Genomic DNA, 14,078 nt, shown 5'->3' on the forward strand with positions numbered 1-14,078 from the left:
AATGTTTACAAAGAGGATTTGAATAAATATTTTACTGAAAGTATTTACAGACGCTCCTCCCCCCACACATGAGATGAATCATCATCATGTCACATGTCCTAAAATAAAATAAAAGATGCTCTGCTTGACAAGTGACGAGTTCTTCCACCCTTCATCTTCATCTCAGCCTCTGCTGCCGAACTGGACGAATGAGGAAGCAAAAACAAAAAGTTAAACTCAAGACGGTGCGATTAAATGAGTCAGAACTTTTTTGTCATTTCATCATTCATAGCCTTCCATTTTCAATAAATTAGCTCACAAAACTAGCATCAATGGCACGGCAGCTACAGACCTTTTAAGCAACTTAAATTTGAAGACCAGGTAGCAACACAGACACGGCATATATTCTTTATCCCCTTCAAAAACGACTCATTTCACATCGTCATTGTCACGTCTACATCTAGTATGTCAATTCATTCATTCATTCATCTTCCGAACCGCTTGATCCTCACTAGGGTCGCGGGGGGTGCTGGAGCCTATCCCAGCTGTCTCCGGGCAGTAGGCGGGGGACACCCTGAATCGGTTGCCAGCCAATCGCAGGGCACACAGAGACGAACAACCATCTACGCTCACACTCACACCTAGGGACAATTTAGAGTGTTCAATCAGCCTGCCACGCATGTTTTTGGAATGTGGGAGGAAACCGGAGTACCCGGAGAAAACCCACGCAGACCCGGGGAGAACATGCAAACTCCACACAGAGAGGCCGGAGCTGGAATCGAACCCGGTACCTCCGCACTGTGAAGCCGACGTGCTAACCACTGGACTACCGGGCCGCTAGTATGTCAATATATTGTATTATTCCGCCCCCTGGTGGCCAAGGCGCACACACATGAAGGAGCGGCACAATGCCCATTGAATTATCATGATGCACAAACTGTTTAATTCTTACGCATGTCGTTGTTTCGTGTCATGGCCATGGCGGCGCGGGTGCGCGGGCCCTGCTGCGTGAAATGGTAGCCGAACTTGAGGATGCTGGAGTTGTTCTCCAGCATGGCGGCGATCTCCATTTCCACCGAGTCGCCGAGCTTCTGTCGCTGTGAGGGGAGAAAATCCTGTCACCGAAATGTGGTCGCTGAAGAAATTTAAGGGCTCATTGAATCAGGTGTTTATAAGGAGGCAGACAACACCCCTGCTTCAGAGTCTTTGGTGAAGCTAAGGAGCTTTTAGATGATTTTCGATGGGAGGAAAAACCACAATAGAACAGAAACTACAACCAGGGAGTCCAGAGTCCAGATATAAAACCTTAACGAACCTCAGAACTGTGAGGCAGACATGCTAACCACTATCCACCATACTGCCTCTCGTGCGTTCTTTCTGACCTGATTGTCGATTTTGAGCTCCACCAGCGTGGCATTACTGGCCATGGCCTTGATGACGGCCATCATGCCGTCGGAAGTGATGAAGTTGGACTCGATGTTAAGACTCTGCAGGTTGGTGTTCTCCTGCAGCATCTCCGCACATGCCTGAGAGGCGCAAAATTACAAATACGCAGACACGAGCTGACATGACATCATTTTCATTCATTGTTAATGGTTGCCAAAAAGACGCTGGACTCACGTAAGCCACGGGGTCGTTGCTACGAGTGGCGGCGATGCTCAGAACCACCACGTGAGAGTTTCCCTTCATGGCCTCGAAGATCTCCTTCAGTGTCGGTATGGGAATGTCCTGAAACCGTGAGGCCGAGGTGCGGTTGAATAAAATATATCTTATCTCAAATTTCGAACTGAAGTAGCGTTTTGGATTCATGGCGAAACATCTTCAAACAAACAAGAACAGTCCAGTTGCCGTGATTTTTGATGACGGTTGACTGACTAGTCAATGAAGTATGGTTCCTCAGACCTCCAAGAGTCTGCAAGCGGTAGCTTGGGGGGTCCACAAAAAAAACTACATGTGGGTCTTACTCCTTCCTAGCTTAACGTTCACCCAGCGAATGGCTCTGATATGATTCAAGCTAAAGACCTCGTTTTAGCTCATCAATTTTCGACTTTGATATCAGAACATTACGGACTCAAAAATTTTGAGAACCCACCTGAAATACATTTCATTGGCTGTCATATACTTTCGACCGACCTATTTGACGCCGTGTGAACATCGGGCTTTACCTTGATGTTGTTAAAGTTGACTGCGGTCAGGCTGCTGTCGTTGTTTTGGATCCTCTCCAGCGTCTCCTCCACGTTGGTAGGGTTAGGTGGCTCGTCGGGGAAGATCTTGAAGGGGTCTTCTTTCACCACGCCTGAAGGGTACACAGGAGAAATTAATAAGCTCCCAAAAGAAATCGCAAGCGACGCCGACTACTACTACGTACTGTTGATGCCCTCCGTGTTGGCGATAGTTCCGGTGGTGCCCAGAGCGTCGTAGTACTGCTTGTTGCTCATCAGTGTGTACATGCCCAAGATGGCTGCGGGGGGGTGAGAAATCATTGGCGGGTCATGTTGTGGTTTAATCTGTGAGTGGCATGCAATTGCCATCCAGGTAGAAGACAAGGAAGTGGACACTGTCTAAATATTTGAGTATCATCATAATTTGGGACAATGACTGCAGTCAAAATCAAAGCACCGGTTCAGGGACGGCATTTTGCGTTCTGTCCAGTTTTAACACACGATGGAACGGTTAGGATATTCGTTTAGGGAGCAAAATCGAACTATCGGGTCTGTTATGGCCTTTAATTGTTGTTGGTACTGGGTCAGTGTTGAAGAAGCGCATACAGTATTATGAGACAGACTCAATTGTTTGTAGGTCTCAGCTGACTTCAGAAGAGTCAGTCTGATATTTGACTGTGTGTAAGTGAGACCTCAACGCCGAGAAAGATCTTTAAATTTAGCGCGGCGCATCACAAATGGTCTATTCTGGTGTTTCTTGACCTCAGCCAGGCCTTAGCAAGTTGACTGTGGAATTCTCTTTGAGATACTTGAACTCCGGTCAGACAGTATTCCTCTTTCGTTTCTAACCGGACACACATAGAGGCCCACAGGGGTCCATTCTGTGCCCACTGATCTTTTAACCTGGTTATTTGAGTTCAGAGACAGATTTTGAAGAGAAAAAAAAAGTTTCGTCCATTCATTCCTGAAAATGCCAATGATTTGACTTCACATCTACAAGAAATGCAGATGTGAATTGTCGAGTTTGCAGGTGACTCCGTACAACACAAATGAAAAGCAGTTGTCACAAAAATGCGCATGCAAGGAAAGTCAGCAATTGCCAGAAAACATTTTTTAGTTTACTGAGTACATTTTGAGCAGCCAAATATTACTTCAGTTTTTTTTTTACATTTTGTCAAGAATTTACTTTTGATATAATTTTCTTCATGTGCTGATTTAGATTAGAATGCAGTGATCTCTATTTGTGTTTTGTGCATGGAAAAGGCCACAATCAGGATTTTTTTTTTATCTTCACACACTTTTTTTTAACATGCTGCAACAAATTTTTATTCTATTTTTGATGCATAGTCGTGTTAGCTTAAATAAGAAGTTTAGACCTCGAACTACAATTTTACCGTGACCATGAGGGGGAAGCAGTGTGTCTCATGCCGTAACGTGCTTCCCATGAAAGTGTATAATACACCAACTGCTGTGACACTGCTACCCCCCACCCTTCCACCCATCCCTTGTGACCCCATCAAGGAAAGGCAGGCGAGTGAGACAGCTGCCTGCTTAGCCATAAACACCTGCTGCGGCCCTGAAAGTAACCCTGCTAGCTTTACGGCTCCAGATAGCCAAGCAGGGGAGCGGCGACTGATGCTAATATTGTCAATAAAACAGTTAATTACATTGCTGACCTGCAGTGGTGCGCTCTCTTTTACGCCAAGCTTTTCATCCCCTGCCAACACGCTGGCCAAAAAAGCTCAACAAACGGCTGACGGAAGCTAAGCGAGCTTTAATCCTCATCTGGACCTCGTCCAGATCCAAGGCCAGAGGCAGCCAGTGAGGGGCCAGGCTCTGTGGGTCTGTCTGTCTGTCCACATGTTTTGGACCTGCTTTGGAATCGAGAATTGATCCTTAACTTTTATGGCTTTGACAAACACATCAAATCCAAATATATGCGACGACGACAGTTCTTAGCTGACCCCCAAAATTTGGCACACCATTCCGAAACATGTGTTTAAACAATTAACAGGCTTAAATATAAAATATATGAGCCACAGGCCATCTTGGGTTTATTCTGTCAACGGCCGTGTGTTTTACAAAGATATCCTATCTTCCGCCCCACAGAAGCCGCTCCACCCTACCAGCCCGGCGCGTTTTATTTTTGAGCTGCTGACTTCGGGGAATCGGATCCTGTCGCATGTCTGTCGTGGCTGATAGGACGTCAGAGTGCAAATTATATGTGGGTCAGTCCAATCAGTGTGCCAGCATACTGAGGGTTAACAAAAAAAACAAACAAACAAGCAAATAAAAAAATACGTAACATGGCAGCGCAGCACGATGCTTGTTCCTCTGTCCATCACACGTATGGATAGTTTGAGGCTGCATTTGGGTGCGAGCAGTAGACAAACAAGCAAGGCGTTAAAGACGCGGTCTCACCTGCAATGTCGCACATTTCGGCGTCGGTGGCATTTTTGAGCGCCTCCTCTAGCTCGGGCTCCAAGATGACCTGCTCGTGCTGGGGAATCTCAGCCGCTTTTTTTGCCACAAAGGCTTTTCCTGGAGGCAAAGAGACAAAGAACACTGTTTATACAGATGCTAGGGTTATTATTTTTTTTCTTCCAATTTTTTGGCTATCCAAACCCTGGGGTCCGCTATCTGTAACTTGGGGGGGGGGTCAGTAAAATAAGTAGCACTAAATGATTAGGTCATGGGCAGCCCAGTAGGCCAGTGGTTAGCACGTTGGCTTCACAGTGCATAGGTACCGGGTTTGATTCCAGCTCCGGCCTCCCTGTGTGAAGTTTGCATGTTCTCCCCGTGCCTGCGTGGGTTTTCTCCGGGTACTCCAGTTTCCTCACACATTCCAAAAACATGCATGGCAGGCTGATTGAACACTCCAAATTGTGCCTAGGTGTGAGCGTGAGCGCGGATGGTTCTTCGTCTCTGTGTGCCCTACGATTGGCTGGCAACCGGTTCAGGGTGTCCCCCGCCTATTGCCCGAAGACAGCTGGGATAGGCTCCAGCACCCCCCCACCCCCTGCGACCCTTGTGAGAATAAAGCGGATCGGAAAATGGATGGATGGACGGTTGATTAGGTCGCATTATTTCATTAAAGTGCACAGCTACAAATGGGGAACAAAGAGCCAATAAACCAGACTACAGAACTACTAAAGTGTCACCCGCTATACTGTAGTTCATTTTTGATGACCCAGCTATGTTGCAAATATTTTATACGACTTACCAGCATTCATCTTATGAACATTATGGGCATACAAACTATTCTGTGTTGTTTTTTTTTCTGCAAGTCACAATTTAGAGTTGGGCACCTTTAGCGCAGGACAGTATTGCGTTGTGCCCCAAAATGCCGGAAGAGATGTAGCATAATTCAGAGCCATAAAAAGAGGAAGAGAAGGCCCCCTATTAAGGTCCACGAATAGTCGATGTTCCCACAGAGCAGAGAGAATCTATGCAGAGTCCGTTTTTCTGATAATTGCTCATTTCTGTTCTCATCGATGGCTTTTCACATTAATTGAGCATCGAGCGAGCAGTCTTTTGCCCATTCAAATTGTATGGTTTCCTTGACGTTTTAAAGTTTATGTGTGTTGGAGAGTTGGCAAAACTACACAAAAATGTTTTTTTACATGGTCCCCCTATATTACAGATTTTCACAGGGGTGCAGGAGCATCTGGAACGCAGTCCTATGATAAATGGGGGCTCACTCTGATTCCCTTGACATTTTGGGTTCATATCATTAGCCAAATCGCATAATTGCCAAGGTAATATTTAGCTTACTGTCAGAGATATAATTTTTTTGAAAAAGTGTTTGATTTGTAATGTCTACGTTGATTTTCAAGGTCAAAATGATACAAGAGGACACTTGTTTGAATATGTTTTGTTAATGCAATAACGTTAATAAATAAATATTTCGGCAATTATGCTATTAAGATAACAACAAAGTACAGTACGTGTAAGGAGTCCGCGGATAAAATGTCAGGCACCTTTCTTCTCCCTCGTGAAAGGCACCAGCTCCTCTCGGTCTGGGTGCTCCATGGCCTGCTTCTCCAGGTGCTGCATCAGAGCGTCACGGTCAAACGGTCCCGTCGGGTTTTTCTTTGTCTGGTCACGCTGCCGCATACCAGCTGGCAGCAGGGCATTCTGGGAGGACAAGGAGGTCATGTTTATGTGACCAGACAGCAGAACTGGGAGTAAGTCACATATGTAAAAGTCTTAACCTTCAAGTTTTGAGCAGGTCCTAGATTAATTGTGGCAAAATTCTAGCAAATCAAGTCTAATCATAACTTGGGCTGAGCAAATCACAAGTCACGTTATGTAGTATGGCTGAGTCACAACGTACGGTTCATTTGCACATTAGCCACTTTGCGCTCATTATTTTTACTAGTTCCTCAGTTGTACGAAGCACAATCACAATTGTTTTAATCGTCAAAAAACCCAGAGCTCATATTGTCTATCACTTTTTATTGTATTTTTCAATTAAACACATCACCAAGGCAACATGAAACTTAGTTTGAAAGCTGCCGGTTAGCTAAATCTGTGAAGGTAACGTAGCTTACGCGACCTTGTTGATTTTAGAGTTTATAACTTAATAAAAACGTTTTTTTTAACGTATTGTTATAAGTAAAGACCCTGTCAAATGAAATTCTACATTTTTTCTGAATACATTATACATGTTGCTGAAAAAAAATGCAAGGACTATGTAGTACTGAATTGTAACAAGATATAGTTTTTCACCGTTTCGGTTTTTCAGATTTTTGGGGTGTGTGGCTAAAATGGCGCCCAGTGACGCAAGCATCCGGCAGCCAGTGAGTCAACTTTCCCTTTCATACAAAAACACCTGAGCACCTTAGTTGGCATCAATGGTTATCCAGTGCATCTTTTTATTATTTTTTTTCCATCGCTACCGCACAGTTAGCTAGCTAGCTAGCTAGCTAAGCCTACACGATGACAATGCCACAGTTTAGTGAACAGAACAGCTTAGCGGAGTTATTCAATCTCCCAAGCAACACACATTTATTTTCAGTCGACACTTTTGGTTTGACTCCAGTCAAGTCATGTGACTCAAATGACGTGCCCCCTCATACCTCGGGGTCCAGCTCTTGCAGTTCATAATCCAGCTGGTCGAGCTCTTCGGGACTCAGGCCCTTGAGGATGGCGTCCTCATCGATGTCCCTGGGGTCCGACATGACTCACTTCTCGGGGTGGGGGGGTGGTGGGGGCGCACACTCACATGCACTCGTTCTGGTGCGGGTGGGCCGAGGTGGTGGGGTTCTGCGAGAGAAAAGAGCGGGGTGGAGCAAAAATAATTGGGATCAGTAACTACCAGTATCAGCCTGTCACGATCAAATATTTTTGGTGTTGGATTATTTCATCGATTAATCGAATAAAAACATTAAATTCGAATGTATTGAGATCTTCTCATTATTATTGTACAGGCAACAGTTTACTTACCTGCGTGCAACACACAGAGTGCTATGCTCACCTGTTGCCTACTTTTTTTGGTACGAGTATTTATTTGATCATACTTGTGTTCAAATTTTGCAACATATTCAGTGAACTCTTTGTTTAAGCCGAAAGAGACCAGAAGTGTCATAATGATCTGCTGTTATTTGAAAATTTACGTATCAGATATCGGCTACTAGTGGTATCAGTACTCACTGAATTGGTATCTGGGTCAAAAAAGTGATATTAAACATCCCTAGAAAAGACACTTAACACATCACATGACATCACACAGCAGGCAAGCGAGGCCAAGCGATGACTGAAACGGGAAATTGAATGAGGTGCGAGTAACTCTAAACCTTTTAGCCGCAACTCGTAGCCGCTAAGAATAGCAGGGAGGCTGCGCACACGCATTTATCTTCCGCGCAGCCTCATTTGTCATCCGCGTACCCTCTTGAATGCTCCAACAAATGTTTGGACCGTCTCTAAAAAGTCTGATAAAGAGTAAGGATGTTTTGCTTGTGTGACTACCGCTGTTTGCGGACTATAAGCCACGACTTTTGTCACACGCTTTATTTAATGAAGCGGCCTATATAAGGATTTTCCTAATGGTCGCCAGGGAGCGCTCAAGTATAAAAGGTAAGAGTGAGACAAGTTGATATCTACACACGTGTTGAGGAAGACGCTATCATTTGTCACACTGAAAACAAGTGGCCACGAGGGAGCGCGTTTGACCTGTGTTTTGGGCTGCACTGCATCCACCAAGGATTACGATAAGTCCCCCACCCCCCAAGCAAAAAATAAAAATTTAGAAAAGCTCCTGAAAGACATTGTCGTGAAAGTTAACACCAAAGCATCGATGGTAGAGCCTAAGAAGGAATGGTTGACCAAACTTTATGGCAAGCAAGGATTGTTTTCAGAGGAAAAAAAAAGCATTACTTGCCGGCGAACAGTGACTTTTATGTGTGTGTGTTTTTTGTTTTTTTTTAAATAGCCCTGTTCGTGCTGTTTTACTGCTGCCGTGTTGCAGGCACGATTTGGAAAGAAAAGTTAAGGTATGTTATGAAAACTTTGAAAACGCTTTCTGTGTACCGTCTTTCTTTGTAAATATTTCCTGTTACAATATGGGCTCCTGCGGCTTATAGACAGATGTGGCTTATGTGTGTAATTTTTTTTTCCCCTTTTAAAAATGTAGTGGGTGCGGTTTATAATCAGGTCTCTATATAGGTCTCTCTATAGTCCGGAAATTACGGGTAAATGTGTAGGTGAAACCTTTCACTGAGGAAAACGGTGGATGTTGAAACAGCTACATCCACCATGGGTAAAGTAGGATCCAACTACCAGTAATTAATCGACAGACATTCACCTGTTTAAAATTAATTAATCAAATAAATAAATGAATAATACATGTATGGGAGTATGTCTGTGCCATCAGATTGGGAATCTGAATGACTCACACCAAATTTTATTCCCGTTCAAATATTTGGTGTATTCAGCTTCAAAAATTTAACATTCATTCACAAACCGTCACAACCCGGCCGCCAATCCACCTGGGCCGAAGCAGGCAATAGCAGCAGCATCCAAAACCAGTCAATCATGTTTGCACCCTAACCGAGGTTGGATCATTGATCCATCGATTGCTTCGGCCTGGAAGCTGGAAGTGACAAATTTTGTGAAGCTAAAAAAAATGTCTATTGAATGTTTAGATGCTAATGCAATTCAGCGGGAGGAATCCATAGTCAGAATTTGACAGCACAGATTAGATAGATAGATAGATAGATAGATAGATAGATAGATAGATAGATAGATAGATAGATAGATAGATAGATAGATAGATAGATAGATAGATAGATAGATAGATAGATAGATAGATAGATAGATAGATAGATAGATAGATAGATAGATAGATAGATACATAAGTGAACAACCAGATAAATAAATAAATTGGCACAGCCAACCGTTTCCTGAACAAACACTTCGAGGATATCAAGGTAATTTTTGCTATTGACAGTGGCACACATTTATTTGCCTTCTTCCTGTTGCTGCAGGTCTTAGCGCCCAAGTGTAACATTCCAAATCATGCTGGGCTTAATTTTAGCTTGGCAAGTCAGCTACTTGCAGTCGCGTCAAGCCTCAGCGCCTTAGGTTGCCCGCACACGCACACTCACGGACTGCACATGCATCTTGTCACGCAGCCAAGAGAAATTGCTGATTCACTGAAATACACCCGCAATAAAAAAATAATAATAAAAAACTACATTTCTCCAAATTCATCCATCAACTGTTTTTACCCAACTTCCAAATATCTTCAACTCCAATCTCCCAAAATCTTCATGTTCAACTTCCACTCCTCATCTTTATGTTTCAAAGATGTTCCTGGCTTACTCAAAACATCAACATCAAAATGCCTCTAAAAATCTGGAGCTTCATCCTCCAGACACTTTCACGCTCCACAGACCTTCATCATCTCTAACCTCCCAAAAATATATTTGACTTTGACTTCTAAATTCTTTGTTCCCCCAAAAACTTCATCCCCTGGAAAACTTCGTGATCCATAAACCTTTGTCTTCAACCTCCAAAAAACATCTAAAAATCTCCATCTTCTTCTTCCAAAATCAACTTTTGAGTATCTTTCCTTTCTTCAAACCTTCAAGAAACCTTCATATGCCCCCCCCAAAAAAAAAACACCTCCAACCTGCATAATCCTTTATGTTCTTTTTCCAGAAACATCCACTTTCAAACACATTCACCTTCTAAAAACCTCCATCTTATACTTCAAAATTCCTTCATATTCTGCTTTTGAAAACCACCGCTTCACCTTCCAGAAACCTTAATTGTCTTACACCTCTAAACACTTAAACATCAAAAACCTCCACTTTTATTGCCATCTAAAATTCTCCTAGCCCCAAATTCAGTATGTCTAAGCAGGAACAAGCGGCATTGAGGATTTAAAAGTTCAACATGGATCTCACCTACCTCAAGTCGCAGGGTTCGAGCCTCCACTGAGACACGACTACACCGACCACCACCACCCTATACCATCCTAACGACCCCACCTCTCTTGTGACGTCAGCACTGTATTATTATAGAGGGAGAAAGAGAGGAGGGTGGGACAGCGACAGAACTTTCAGGGTCGACGGTAACATGGACAGTGGAGCACACTCGTAGAGAAACACTGACACCCAGTGGATGAAACTTGTCAGTGTAAAGACAGGCGACAATATTAGTCCAGTCCAAATTGCTGAAGTTTAGCATGTTGGACTTAGCAGCTAACCAGTACCGTAAGAATAATGTTGAAGTGAGGATGTGGTCTTCAGCTCAAATGTGACGTAAATGAGGATTCAACAGCGTAGAAATAAAGACTGTGGATAGATGGCTGAAACGCGTGTTTATGATTCATGTCCAGCAGATGGCACCAAAACGTTCGGTCGCGTCAAGTACGTCTGTTGAGACAAACCTCCTTTTGTTTGGACAAGACAAGCCCTTTCATAACTTACTATTGTCCTTCTGTGTTGAGATGCTGATTATGAAACACACAAACAATAGAGATGTTGTCCAGAGAAACCAAGAAAACAAAAGTCTTTGTAAAACGATGAGATTTATTCCGGTTATACAATTTATTGAGAAACACCGGATCTTCAAGCGGCGGGGGTGCGGCCCACCATACACATTTTTTTTTTTTGCTTCTTGGAAGGGATTAAAGTGTAAAACAAACTTTCAACATGTTGCCATTACGGTTATGTTGTACTTCATTGTCATTAGTCATACGCTTTGGACCATTGAAAAACATGAGCATGAGATGGGGAGGCTGCCCCCGTCTTGACATCTGTTTGCAGCTCATCACTTTTTGCATCGACATGTCTAAAGCGCAGGAAAATCACAAACTTGCACAGCAACGACCATACTTATGGATAGCAGGATGTGTGATACAAGTGAACACTGGTGATGATCAAATTTCCATGACAACACCTGACAATATTCTGCCCCCCCCCCCCCCCCACACACACACACACATAATAGATTTTGCTAGATTTTTTGTTGTTGTAGTCCCTTTTGTGTCCCCCGGACTGATTCTCCCACCTTTTTTGTGCCTGACATTAACACCCACTTATGTTTCCCCACATTGACATTCTCATGCTTTCTTTGGTCATTTTCTCAACATCCCCTAAATGTTCTTTTTTTTGTGCACCGCAATTATATTTTCATCCTTTTTTTGTATCTCTCGTTTGACATCTTGATGCTTTATTGTCATTTTTTTGGTTGGGCTACATTTACATTTTCACAATTTTTTTGTCTTTTTGTTTATATCAAAATAATTTTTGGGCTCTCACTCTGACACTGTTTTGGTCTTTTTGTTGTGTCTTATGTTAACATCCTCAATTTTTTTGGTCTTCTTGTTGGTCTCAAATTGAACTTCTCAAATTTTTTTAATGTCCTGCATTTGTATTGTCACACTTTCATTTTTTGTTCTTAGCTGGGATTCACTCACATTGTCTATTTTGTGTGTGTGTGTGTGTGTGCGTCTGTCACTTTGACACTCACACGCGTCCCCTATTAAAGTCAGACTTTGAGGACTAATACTGCATTAGCGGCTTTTTGTATTTATTTTTGTGTGTGTGTGTGTGTGTGTGTTTGTGTGTGTTCCACACTAAGATTCTCACGCTCTGTGTTTCTGTGTCGCTCATTGACATCACTCCGTCTTCATCTTCCTCATGACCTATTTCGTACAGTAATGTCACTAAGCAGACTTGACATTTTGTGGTCGTCAAACACACCTAACAACAAATTATGCACAAGTCCCAATAACAAAAATAGACAACAAATTTTTCGTATACCACATTGACATTCTCAGACGTTCGCTGTCTTCTTTTGTGACCCACATTTTCATGCTCACATCCCAAAGTAATATACTCACAAATTTTGTGTCTTGCGCTGATGTTATTGCTCATTATTTTTTGTTTTGAGGGGATGCGGTCCTCATATTGCACTTTGTGTGTGTGTGTGTTTCACATGCACATATTGTCTCCTTCAATCTACAATGACCTTATGATTATTTCTGTCATGTTATGAAACAACCTGAGACATCATGCAACCATGAAACACACCTGACAACATTGGGTGCATCCTTACCTGCAACAATAACACACACACAAGTACATGCAAATCACTTGTCCTCCCCGGGTGTTCCGTGTTATTCTTGCTATGATGTTCTGAAACTTGAAGGACATGTTTGACATTCTATGACTTTGAAATCACACCTGACAACATTAATACACCATCCATAGTTACAACGATAACAACGCACAAACACACGCAGGTTGTGTATCACTCCTGTTTTGTAATCCTTTTTTTGTCCCAAAATGATATTCTTATACACTACTTTCTTTTGTGTGTGTGTATGTGTGTGACTTAAATTGACATTTTCAGCCTTTTTGCAGTCCCACGTATTAAAAATGTTTAAGAGTCTTAACATTTCAAAGCAAAATGAATCCTTTGTAATGTAATTTACAATGTAAAGGTTAACAGCAGAATTGAGTATTTCTCTGTGTGTGACACCTATTGAGGAAGTTCACACTTCCCCTTGTTGTTGTTGTTTTTTTTGGGGGGGGGGATTCAGGCACAAGATTGCACAGAATTGCATTCATTACAACTTACATTAATTGCTTCATGTTGGCTAGGAACAGAAGAACATGACAAACAAACATGAACGTGACTCGTGACACACACTCACACGAAATGTCATCCTCCTGAGGGCTGACCTCTGCCAAGACTCCAGTCACAATCTTCTACCCTATTAACCTCATTCAATGTGCCTAACACAATTTTAATAGCTTGTTCAAACTGTACCAAAACACAGATCCTTTGTGTAAATTCCCAGGCAACCAAAGCAACTCAACACACCACCAACCCCCCCCCCAAAAAAGGAATCTACCAACATTACACAAAACATAATCCCCGCACAAAACAATGCGACCTTGCACAACACAACCCAAATCAACTAAAAAAAAAACACTAGAAAAAAACACGTCATATAACAACACTACACAACAAAAAGCAAAAGAACACCGAACAACACAAAACAACCAAACCAAACCAACCCAAGTAAAACCAACAATGCAGTAGAAAACAACACAGAAACATGAACTTTTTTGAACTATTTTATACTTTCGGTAAGAGAAACCGGAAGTAATTCCGGTTCTCCAGCCCTTGCATGGTGCCTGATCACCCTGAGCATCTTCGGGGCAAAGTACGGCACCGACCACATGCATACATTCCGCAACAACTTCCGGCTACGTGATCACGGAGGACGTGGGTTTCATTTCAAACAGGAAGTGAATGGGCCTTCCCCCTCCCCCCTCTCTCACCCACAACTCCTGTGACTGTGCTCCCGTGACGACAATGGTGTTCCTTTTTAGGTCGCAAAAGAAGCCACTTCCTCTACTCGGAGCCCCCACGCCCCTCCCAAAACGGCCACACAAAAACTAACATGTAGTTGGA

The 14,078-nt window shown here is 42.9% G+C and overlaps 1 protein-coding gene across 1 annotated transcript; it reads right to left on the minus strand.

The window, feature by feature from the left end:
* Positions 1-4: 4 nt before the first annotated feature.
* On the minus strand, positions 5-10,695 carry tmod4 (tropomodulin 4 (muscle)). The gene is made up of 10 exons (XM_052066494.1): positions 10,557-10,695; positions 7,223-7,409; positions 6,122-6,278; positions 4,563-4,682; positions 2,348-2,440; positions 2,145-2,275; positions 1,600-1,707; positions 1,362-1,505; positions 932-1,076; positions 5-180 (listed from the first exon to the last, which is right to left on the minus strand). Exons 2-10 carry the CDS (start codon positions 7,322-7,324, stop codon positions 158-160), a joined length of 1,023 nt encoding a protein of 340 aa, XP_051922454.1. The 5' UTR covers positions 7,325-7,409; positions 10,557-10,695; the 3' UTR covers positions 5-157.
* Positions 10,696-14,078: the final 3,383 nt, after the last annotated feature.

Source organism: Hippocampus zosterae, chromosome 5 (assembly GCF_025434085.1).
Source record: "Hippocampus zosterae strain Florida chromosome 5, ASM2543408v3, whole genome shotgun sequence".
Classification (NCBI taxonomy): Eukaryota; Metazoa; Chordata; class Actinopteri; order Syngnathiformes; family Syngnathidae; genus Hippocampus; species Hippocampus zosterae.

What these genes read in the sequence shown, in the direction of transcription:
- tmod4 (XM_052066494.1), bottom strand. Translation starts at nt 7,324, where the DNA reads ATGTCGGACCCCAGGGACATCGATGAGGACGCCATCCTCAAGGGCCTG. An exon ending in TGCAAGAGCTGGACCCCGAG is followed by an intron (nt 6,279 to 7,222) that starts GTATGAGGGGGC and finishes TTGTCCTCCCAG; the next exon opens with AATGCCCTGCTGCCAGCTGG. An exon ending in GCAACGACCCCGTGGCTTAC is followed by an intron (nt 1,506 to 1,599) that starts GTGAGTCCAGCG and finishes TGCGCCTCTCAG; the next exon opens with GCATGTGCGGAGATGCTGCA.